The sequence below is a fragment of the Halyomorpha halys genome, unplaced genomic scaffold (genome assembly GCF_000696795.3).
Source record: "Halyomorpha halys isolate HHAL.00 unplaced genomic scaffold, Hhal_1.1 Scaffold33.1, whole genome shotgun sequence".
NCBI classification, from domain to species: Eukaryota; Metazoa; Arthropoda; class Insecta; order Hemiptera; family Pentatomidae; genus Halyomorpha; species Halyomorpha halys.
Window position 1 is genome coordinate 185,062 of NW_027109698.1, and position 11,543 is coordinate 196,604.

General features: G+C 30.7%; 2 protein-coding genes across 3 annotated transcripts in view; one reads left to right on the plus strand and one right to left on the minus strand.

Annotated features, from left to right (window-relative positions):
- Nucleotides 1-11,543, minus strand: part of Miga (mitoguardin) — an 88,462-nt gene that overhangs the window by 24,445 nt on the left and 52,474 nt on the right. The window lies entirely within an intron of this gene.
- The window catches only part of uzip (unzipped), a 40,508-nt gene continuing 34,595 nt past the window's right edge, over nt 5,631-11,543 (plus strand). Inside the window, exon 1 of the mRNA XM_014428322.3 lies at nt 5,631-5,769. Within this exon, the coding sequence (XP_014283808.1) occupies nt 5,752-5,769 (18 nt within the window). The 5' untranslated portion in view covers nt 5,631-5,751. The remainder of the gene's footprint in view (nt 5,770-11,543) is intronic.

Here is an 11,543-nt window from a genome sequence, read left to right on the forward strand (position 1 = left end):
ACATAATTTATAGAATATATATACAAATTTGTGGTTAAAGGGATTGATTAACGTTGTTGTTGTGGGTAAACGCACTGATTAACGTATAGAGCCGAATTGAATCTAAAAATAAAAATAACAAGTAAGCACAAGTGAAGAATAATCATTGAATAGTATTAACCGGTGGTTTTGTGTAACTGTGAAAAAGTCTCTCAAGAGTAAGCTTGTAATAAACAACGTTCCGGGTTTTAATTATTTCCCGGTCTGTTTTAATTAGTCCTTCTTTCTTCGTCTGACTGTTGTGAATAGTGGGAATTTCAATTTTAAAAAAAAAATTATTGTACTATTATTGTCATGTAACCTATCTAAACTATTTTAAATAAAATTTTTAAAAATAATTAATTTGCTTGATCAATATGAATATATCTTCACACCTGTACATTTTTAATCAGTTTTTCTACATTGTCTTATTATTTGTCATTTTTTTTTGTTTAATAGTATATTCATATGCAAATTTTAGAGGAAATTAAAACGGAAATTTCGCTTGGAAGAATACTAATTTTTAAAATAGTCCTTGCATTTTTTTTGTAAAACTTAAAATTGAGTAAATTTTAAGAAGTTAAAACTGAATTTCAGTCATCATAAAAGATTTCAATACTAACACCATTTTGTAAGTAATCAATTTTTCACATATCGCAAATCCATCATATGTATTACTGCTTTTCATTATTTATGTGTCCCGTGGTTTCACTCCGTTAAATTTGGATACTATAGATGCCTGTTACGTACACATGGTGAGCACAGGACCAAGTGCATCTCATTAACTCAAAACCTAAATTAATGTACAATAACAAAAACACCATTGACTAAAAAAAAAAAAGACTCAAAATAAAATTCTTTAAATTGTCCATGAATACAAACTCTTCTAGACTCCAATATTCCTATATTATTCTGTAGTTCCTCAGATTGGCGCGTTCAAACAAAATTTTCAACTTCATATCTGTGGTTTGGAACAACTGCCAATGTCCAGAGGTTTTTTTTTTTTTTATCCAGTAAGGTTCTCTGACAAGTGCCAAACTTTGGCAAGCAAAAACAAACAATGGTATCAGAAAAGCCTATAATCTTCATTTTTTTTTTAATACTGCAACAAATATGTCCATTGTAGTTTCTGAAAATCTTTAGGAACATTTTTATGAATTTGAAATTTGGACACTGGTTGTTGTTTCTCCAAGCAACAGATACACTAATATAGATTCCTGTCCTATGATTTCTAAACCAATCGTCTAAAAGAGATTATTACTTAGTGTCCTTAACTTATGGTAGGCACTATCAGTAATTGTTTATGCGGTCGCTATGTTCTTTCTTCACCTCAATGCAATATGTTTTAATTATGCAACGTAAATGCCCAAGTTGTGGGTATTAAATTGTTAAATAGAATAAAATAGCCTTTGGTAATCCTAAGCTCCAGGGATCTCCCTGAGATGTACTGTGACTTGGGTGCCGAATCCCAAAAAAAATCAATCCCGTAATCTCAACCAGTGGAAAATGCCACGGACTGCGCAGAGTGGAGCCGATAGCCAAATCTAGAAAAAAAGTCAATTACTATAATTCCTATCTGGAAATCAAGTGTTGGTCAGAATTAAATAAAAATAGACCTTTCATGGTTTTAATTAAGTTCTTTTGTGACAAATGAATACTATGATTCTAAATTTTTTTGAAGAAATAGTATCAAAAATTAATAGTTATTTTACAATTATTTGGGCTCTTCGACCAATGAAGTTATTTTCCCCCTGTAATAATATCACAAAAGTTAATTATATAAAATTTAGTGTGAAACATTAAAAAAAAAAATCAAAACAGTGAGGGCTTATTTAAATTAATTTAATCAATTTCGTCAATGTCAGCTTACTGAAGTTCGACATAATCTTTAAATGGAAACGAATAATCTATTGTCTCTTAGTTTAGTATAATTGCAAGTTAACCTAGAAGTAATTTTAAATTATTTGCTATTAATGGATTCTGATGTCAAAATATTTATTAAAACACGATGGTAAAAATTTTTACCACTCCTAGGGAGCGCGAATGCCTATGGCAAATTTGTCCATCCATATCCAATAACTCCTAAAGTATCACCAGTACCCAACTATTATTATTATTATTCACAGCTGATGTGCATTTACGGTTTAAAAAAATTCAATTTTATATGTAGGCTAAAAAATTAAATCCTTGAAAAGTAGGTAATGAACTATTGGAACAGTAAATGTCCTTGAAAGGTAGGTAATGAACTATTGGAACAGTAAATGTCCTTGAAAGGTAGGTACTGAACTATTGGAACAGTAAATGTCCTTGAAACGTAGGTACTGAACTATTGGGACAGTACATGTCTTAGAAAGGTAGGTACTGTACTATTGGAACTGTACAGATCCTTGAAACGTAGGTACTTAACTATTGAAACAGTACATGTATTTGAAAGGTAGGTACAGAACTATTGGAACAGTACATGTCCTTGAAAGGTAGGTACTGATCTATTGTGAACTGGTGGCTAATACCATTTGTTCATTTTATGCAAGAAAAACTAAAATGTAGGCTCGTCTTTCATTCAGAGCTCAATGTCATCAAAACTACCTACATACGAAAAAAAAATGATAGGACCTTTTTTAAAATAGAGTAAGTTATCCAAAATGAGGGCCATATATAATTAACTCTTTACATTCAATATTTAAAAAAAAAAAAGTATTTTAAAATTCTACATCTTTTTCCAAATAACGAGAAACAACATTTTGAGAATATATTTTGGGAAACATTATGAAAACTAACATTCTTTGGAAGATAATCATTATAAACTAGTTTTAGGAGCGTTTAATAGATTTCAATTGAGCCCTTTACTGTAGGTAAAATAGGACATGATGAAACTTTGTAAAAACATTCCATTTATCATGAGAATGAAGATTCCAATAGGTCCATAAAAATTCCATTGGAGTAAGGATGTTTTTTAAGGGAACGGGAGGGGAGGGAATACATGTGGGTGTTTTAATGATATATTAGTTTGGTACAAGTGGCGCATGTTTCTTGAGTATTTTTTTACGCTGCACATAGATAAAAAAATAATCAAAACAAAACCCATCACCAAAAAATTATACTTTATAATGGACGATAATTAACCTATTTATATAACCAGTAATGGCTTGTTTTTACATTTTTTTCACAAATATCTAAGAAATTAGGCATTTTTAGGCATTCAAATATAATGTGCTTATAATTGTATACAATGTGCTTATAAAATCAAACAAGACTAAGTGTTCTAAAAAATGCATATATTGTATTTTATATTCAGGTAATCTAGGACCTCACCGCAAAGTGCTATAAAACGATCTAGATATATAAATTGATACACAGTATTTTAGAAAAATAAGTATAGAAGTTTTTCTCATGGATTTTACATATTTTTGTGATGATCTATCCAAATTTCCTCTAATGACTCTATAGCATAACTCATTTTGAGATCATTATTTGGTTTCCATTAGATATACCGAAAAAAAAGTTTTGTGTAGATTGGTGGTATCGTGTTGAAGTTATCGCTATTTTTGTGATTTTAGAAAAAAAAATCTAAAGAGCAGAAAATTCGAAAATTCTGAACAAAAATTCTTATTTTTCTGTTGCTATGAAAATTCGTATTTTAGGGAGGAAATAACGAATATAAATTACACAAATGCAGTGATTTTGTGATAAAACATTGTTTTCGAAATGCTCAATATCGATCCGACGCCCAGTACACAGAATATTAAAAATAATTTGTAACGATCAATAAACCACCTGTCGAATCCTATTACTAGACTTGATGGCACTGTGTTAAATGAGTTGCGTTCATTGCTTGAAACGAAATGTGGTTTCGATATGTTCACGTTGAGTCCTAACTAAAACTTAAATTGGCCCTACATGTTCTTCCTGTTTTTTTTTTTTAATGTTCTCTTTCTTTACACGGTCTGTAACTATTTTTTACCTTTATTTTATAACCAATACAAATATTAAAAAATGGGAATCCAGGAGTGGACTGTGGTCGGAATCTGTAATGTTTAATTTTTTTTAAAAATTTAAATGTAAATCGGGTATTTAATGTATTCGGGTAATTTATAATTTCCTTTAAGTATTTTAATGAGAAGAACATTTTCCCTCAGCTTTAAAGATATGTTTTCGCTCATCCTAGAGAAACCCGATACGGTTATTATAGCTTATAAAATTATTTTTTATCTGTTACAAGCATTAAGATCATAAATTTCTAAATTCATTTGTAATCAAAATTAAAATGGTTGAAACTAAGTTAACCTTTTAGATATTGACCTTATTTATGAAAAACCATCTGGCACAGTAGTGCACTACTGTCACTGGTTTGAAACATTATAGGAGCTCTTTGTCAATGACAGTGCTAGGAAAATTTTAGGATTATATTAGGGCACGATTCAGCTAGCCAAATATTTATATAAAGGATACTTTACTACATTTATCATGATTTGAAATTTGAATTTGTCCTCCAAGATCGGCTATCGGTTAGCCAACAAACGTATTTATTTTTTTTGTTCTAGGAATTAGGAAAATAAAATAGAAAGGGCTGAAATTTTCAATAACGCAATCTGAATTGTGACGCTCGTGAATTTCCCAATATGAGAAACGTATTTCTACTTTTATATTTTTACATTTCTCGAAGAAATTGTACCTTAAAATTTCAATAGTCTTGAAACAAACAGTGCAGAAATAAAATATATATGTGACTCTACAAATCCCTAAAGATTTGGAAATACCAAAGTGGTATTTTGTTTTATTATAGTCCTTTTTGCTAAAACAAGAATTGAGGAAGAGTTATTTTATTCTAGAGAGTCATCGAAAAGCTTCCAAGTTTCGCATATCAAATTATCACACAAACACGTAGAAGGGAAGTTTTATATAGAAATTTGTTATAAAACTAGGAACGGCTACTTAATTTACCAAATATTTCGGACATATTTCCTTACCAACAATATAAGGAGATCAAACTCGCATTTTTAACAATTCTAAGTTACTGGAATACAGATATACAATCTAGAAGAGGTAAAATATTGAAAGAAAAAGTTGACCAACACTAAGACCTAGGAAGTTGTTACAATAATTCTAGAAAAAAACCTTCAACTTTCACCACTAAGACTTTAACTCTTCTTCGTTATTACATTTACAACTATATGTTTAATATGTGCACGTTACTGTAAGTACAAAGCCGCAAATCTCCCTTTGGCCATTTTAGTTCTTTCTGCTAAAGGCTACAAAAAGGTTGAGAATACCTGTTTTAGCATAAATGCCTTATCCACCGTAAGGTTGGTAGTGGTGTTTGAGAAGAGGTGGGGAGGACCAGCTTAAGCCATTCACTGCGGCTCAATTGGAAAGGAGACTTCTCTAACACGCAATATTAAATATTATTAGTTTTCTTGCTGTTTTTAATAACCCTCAGTCATTACTAAACTATTTTTATCTGGATTACAAATTAAAATACATTTGCACTAGTAATATAAAGGTAGCATAAAAAGAAAAATAGGGTTTAAGCAATGGAAACCAGGAACCCCCGGTCGATTGTGGGAAATTCCCTACGAGCAGGGAATGTTTCCCCTGCCTAGCATTGAGGGGAATCAGTCACACGCAGCTAACCGTTAGGGATGGTACAGTTCTACTCCTCACAATCCTACGAGTTGGTGATACCTAGTGATTTTTGAAGCTAATAAAATATACAACAATACTGAAGGATATTACATGATGATTATACAGAAGGTATGTAACCACTAAATTCAACTTAAGGGGGGAAATATGAACTGAAGCGCTCTTAGTATTTAGAAAGTTACAGTTATTTTGATGATCAATTTAAAGCATTTGACAATAACATTGGAGTGTAGTGTACTGAACTAAATATTTAGTATGAAAACAAACACAGTAAATTCCGAAGTCGACAGTTCTGGCAATTATTAAAATACAAATAAATAATTGATTAAATTTCCTTTAAGTCTCATGCTATATCTATTTGAACGTAAATAATGATAGTTACCATAAAATAGTTTATTGATGCCTTCAAGGCAGCTAAAATGATAATTTTATAGCCAACGTAATTGCCTGAAAGGAGGCAATAAAATAGCTATGGGGAATTACTGTATTTTATGGCATTTCGGTGGACGTTTTTAAAGCCCTCTCAATAGGCCTGACCGGTGGAAGAACCGACTCTCACCTGGACGAAAATCCAACACCTGGCAATTCACTAACAAATACCTGAGGTAATTCTCGTTTCTCTCAACTGCATCTTGCATTTTTTATAATAATTATAAACCAATGACAATTTATATAACAAATGATAAGACAAGTAGAAAAATCAACAAAATATGGAAGAAAAAACTCCACAGAATAACAAATACATTTTTGCTGATAAACGGCAAATTAAATATAATATTTAGTATTAAAGCCCACTGCTTGGTTATATTCAATCGGACAAGAAACATCTTACTTCGGACCTCCAGTTAAAGACAATACTCTTAGTAGGGATGGATGTCAAGTACCCATAACCACTCACTACCCGAATGGAATGGAATTACACATTGAAAATATTAATAGTACTTTCAAAACCAGAATTATTACTTTTTTTTTTTTTAATTCAAAACGTATCCTATTACATAAGAAACCTTGCTGTTGTAACAATGTTCGGTGCTAAGACTTATCCCTGACAAATATCAAGAACTTCTACGATAGTAGTGCAACACCCGATGGCTTAACAAGCCCGCATAAACAGTTCATATATGACAAAAAAATAATGAATTAGTCACACGATAGAATTCCAGAAAGTAAGTAAGTAATTTTCTAATTGGAGTGGCGGAATAATTTTTTTAACAAAGAATATGTTCTTCGAAAGAAAGGTGACTGGCGGCGAAATCGAAATGAGTCATCCTTCCACGTCACTGAGCAGTTAAAATAATATATATAAGGGACTAATAATAAAACTAGCCACGATTTTAATTTTGAAATAAATTAAATATGTACTAACATTAAATACACACGCACTAGGGCAGGCTTAATAGACTGTAATAACGTTAACATGGTACAGAGGAATATCTTTTATAAATTAAATATTAATTTATGTATATAGCTACTTTACTATAATAGAGCCACATCTGACAAACGCAAGTATTTTTATTTGAGGTATTCTGTAGACTGAGTTTACTCAATGACAGACCTACTAGCTTTAGGGTGATGGTCTGTAGAGGAATCCCGCAACACATTAAGTATCCCGTTCTATGGTACTATCTTTGGAATACATCCAATTCGAAATAAAATCAAAACATTTTTTACCAGATACTATTAAAGCAAAACAGCGATATATATTTATATTTCACCTAATTTATAACAATAATTAATTATTTTATTGTTTATGTCCAAACAAATTAAAGTATATACACTCCTGATTTACTTTAATACTTAGCTTTACTTAATTTAATAGTGGCACATCTGTTAAAAAAAAGTTCTTATTTTATTTTGTTTGAGGTCTTCCACAGATTGTACAATAGACTGAGGTTACTTAGTGACAACCCGATCAGCTTTAGAAGTCTGTAGGACATCAATAGAAAAAAAAAACCCAGGCTTCAGTAATATCTTTTGAATACGTCCAATTAAAAAATAAATTGAAACCTAATCTTTTATATCTATTCTTATTTTTACATTTATATCGAATCTACTAAAAACGACTTATTAATTAAAATTCTAGCTTCGAGCATGTTTATATCTGACACGATAAAAAAGAACCGTTCGAAAGTAATCAGATAAAAAAATTAACATTTAAGGGTGAGAGTTGCCGTTGCGTAACAAATTAAATAAAAACCAAAAGTACGTATATATTTATAAACGTGTGCACTGTATCATTAAAATACAAAAAAAATCACTAATTCACACAAAATTAATGAAAGAATCCAATAAAAAAAAAAAAACTAACAATACAGTCGTATGAGGCTAAAAATACAATTTATAAACTCCTACATACACCATTGTTATAACTATTTTATTTTATATGAGAAGAAAATGGTTAGAGGAGCGGTCAGGCATTAACACAAATAAGTTGAAAAACCAATTTTATAGTGCCAACGTCTCTGCCTGAATTTTCAGTCTTTATCAGGGCTACTTATAGGAGATCGAAAATCTAAGTCAGTTTTCAAATAATTTTTAATATTATTAATAAGAATCTACCTTCGCTTTGAAAGTATATAAACAGCAACAAAAATAGGTTATCTTCAATTAATTTATTATGCTTTTCGATGGCTTAGGATGGATTAGGTTAGTTCAGTCATCATTATTAAAAACAAAATCTGATTCAGTGAACAAAGATTTTACGGCGCGGCACCCCCCTTTGTGGTCAAAACCATTCTGCGGAACCCTTATTGAGCTAAAAAAAAATCAGGACACAGTTATCCTCAAATTGGTTTCGATGTTTAGGGACTGTAGAAAAAAATAGGAACTTATACAAATAATAATGTTCACTCCATTGCAGATTTCTCACGAAACTGTAGCCACATTATGTGAATGATTTCTTATTACAAATCCCGAGTTAAAAAGTAAATTGCATTGCAAATTCGCCTACCTTCTAACAAAACAATGCTGTAAAATATTTCTACATTAGGGTATTCATAATGTTGTGTTAAATGTAAAATTTTTTACCTTGTTAAATGCCATAAATATAGGAAAGTGAGCAGCCCTATTTAAAGCCATGCTAAATGTTATATGCATAAGAGCTCCTGGCGGATTTTCTGAGCGACTTGTTTTATAACCTTTCCTTTCAGAACTTCATGTTATAGTTTACTGTTCAGTTTTGATTAAAGTAATTTATCACAAGATGCCAAAAGTGAGTGAAAAGTGGAGGTTGTGTTGAAGTACGGCAACTGAGTGTCTTGTTGATTAACTTGTGAGGAAGAGAAACGAGATGAACTAATTGACAATTGACATTACATTATTATTATTGTTATCCATTGCTTTATAAGTTTTAAAAACACCCAAAAAATACTAACACAATCAAAACAGAAACTACGAGCAAGTAACCTAACACGACAATGTAGAGCTCAGCTGGTCTGTTCCGTGACGTCATTCTCCATTTAACAGACCTAATAACAGACTCTCAACCATCTTTTATGTGATATCGTTTCAACGTGGTAAAAGAAGGAAATACTTCTTCATTTATTATAAGTTTTTCCATTTAACACGCTTTAACATGCTAAACTAAAGCTTATGAATACCTCTATTGTAAAAACTTAGGTAAGAATTGAATATTAGGGGTATTTATGATCTTTAGTTTAACATGTTAAAGCGTGTTGAATGGAAAAAACTTATGTTAAATGGAGAAATAATTCCTTCTTTTACTATGTTAAAACGATATAACATGTAACATGGCTGAGAACTTGTTACTAGGTCTGTTAAATGGAGAATGACGTCACGAAACAGACCAGCTGAGCTTGTCACCGTTTTATTTGTTGTGTTAGGTTACTAAAAACACTACCAGTAGCCAAACTTTTACACTTCTATTTTTCACTCATTTTAGGCATGTTGTAATAAATTACTTAGACTTTTAAGTAATAAATTACTTAAAAAGTTTTGATTATAAAACTTAGAAGTAGACAATAACATGAAGTTTTGGAAGGAAAGGCTACTAAATAAGTTGCTCAGAAAATCCAATAGGATGCTCTTATGCATTTACGATTTAACTTGACTTTAATGCTATAGTTATAACATTTAACATGGTAAAACATTTTACATTTAACACAATATCATGAATACACCTATTGTTGTGTGGACCCGTGAGACATGCTTACGGCACTCAGGGGTACCGCAAACTCCATTTAGGAGACTCCTGCTCTCGTGAAATCACATCGTTGTAATGGAGCACATAATGTCACTATGCAAACACGAAAACATTTATTTACAGATTCTAGAAAGATAGTCCGGGTGGCAGTCAATAAAGGTGCAAAATAGTAAAAACTATTAGTAACCAACGTTTCGCCCCACTTTGCCAGGCTTCATCAGGGCTTAATGAGAACAAGATACATTGTAAGAATTTGAATATAAACAGAAACAGTGTAAAAAGTTATATAAAAAATAAAGAAACAAAGTAGGCTAACAAAATATAAATATAGATGAATAGAAAACTAATTAATAGTAATAACATTAATGAGTGATAGAATTGCAAACATAGAACCTCTAGTAATGATTAGTTATTTATAAATTTTATTTCTTTATGTCTTTTGCGTCACTCTCTACTTTTTACGAATTTGTATGTTACGAGACTACTACTTTTACTATCGATTTTTTTTTTAACCCAGAAAAATAGTTCTATTTTTTGTACTTTAGTAAATTAATCTTTCATAGTTTATATGTATCCCTTTTTAATCTTTGATAAATAAAATAACTAACTTTAGCAGAACCAATTTTGAAAATTCTGCTAAGTCCTGTATGTATGAAGATAAGGTGTAGTCTATATTAAATTCTATACAGACAGAGCCATTTCGAGAAAACAGAAAAAAAGTGTTGAATCTATGATACAAAGTGGCACTTCCGGTAAGTCGATTTCACCGGAAACGTCGTAAAGTCTCAAGTATGCAACTACCTTAAATACGTAATTTCGGTTTCGTACAAATGTTCGTTAGTGAACTAGGCTCTTCACAGACCCTGTTTAGATAATTAGTTATTTTGACTCTTAGGTGTAAAACGTGTATTTCCGTTAAACACTCAAGCTTGAAAATTTTACTATCGCAATCTCTTGCTATATGGTAAATGAAAGTAAAAAAGTATATCTGCTATGCAGTTTTTATTTTAATAAAATTTATCTAAGTAGTTGTTTCATGAGTGATATAGGAAATGGGAGAAAATATAAATCCTCAAATCGGGCTCTATATCGAAACTAAATGGGAGATAATAATTTCAAGTTCTGGTCATTCTTGGTTGCTAGGTTGCTAAGCAATGGTAAAGATTTAGCCGCACGTGGTAGTAACTAAACGTGTAACTGCTATTATGTGATAATTATCAATAATTAGTTATGACGATTTCGTTTATCTTACGAATGTCCAACTTAACGGACTTGATAATGTTCATGAGTGAAAAATTAGAAACTATTCCTATTTGGGATTATGAAATAAAATTAGACAGTTTTGCAAATAAATATCATAACGAATATAAACTAGTAAAAATGGTTTAAAATTTAGCTGTATCTAGAAGTAAATGTGAACAGTTTCTTAACTAAAAATGTTTGAAAAACACATCTGATGATTGTTAAAAAACAAGAGAGTAAAATTTTATCACTTTACGTAGATGGACTAATATGGTAGATTTTTCAAAATGGCTGTTGAATATCTTAAGGTTTATAGCCAATAACTCCTTAAGTACTAGTAGCTAAAATACCATCACAAACCACTTTATAGTGCATTTAACTAGTTTGAATTAGAGTACTAATATAGTTCTATAGTTCAACTACAGTTTTTCCAAATAATTTTAAATTATCATTTTTAAAATGTATTTGGCAAAAAAAAAAA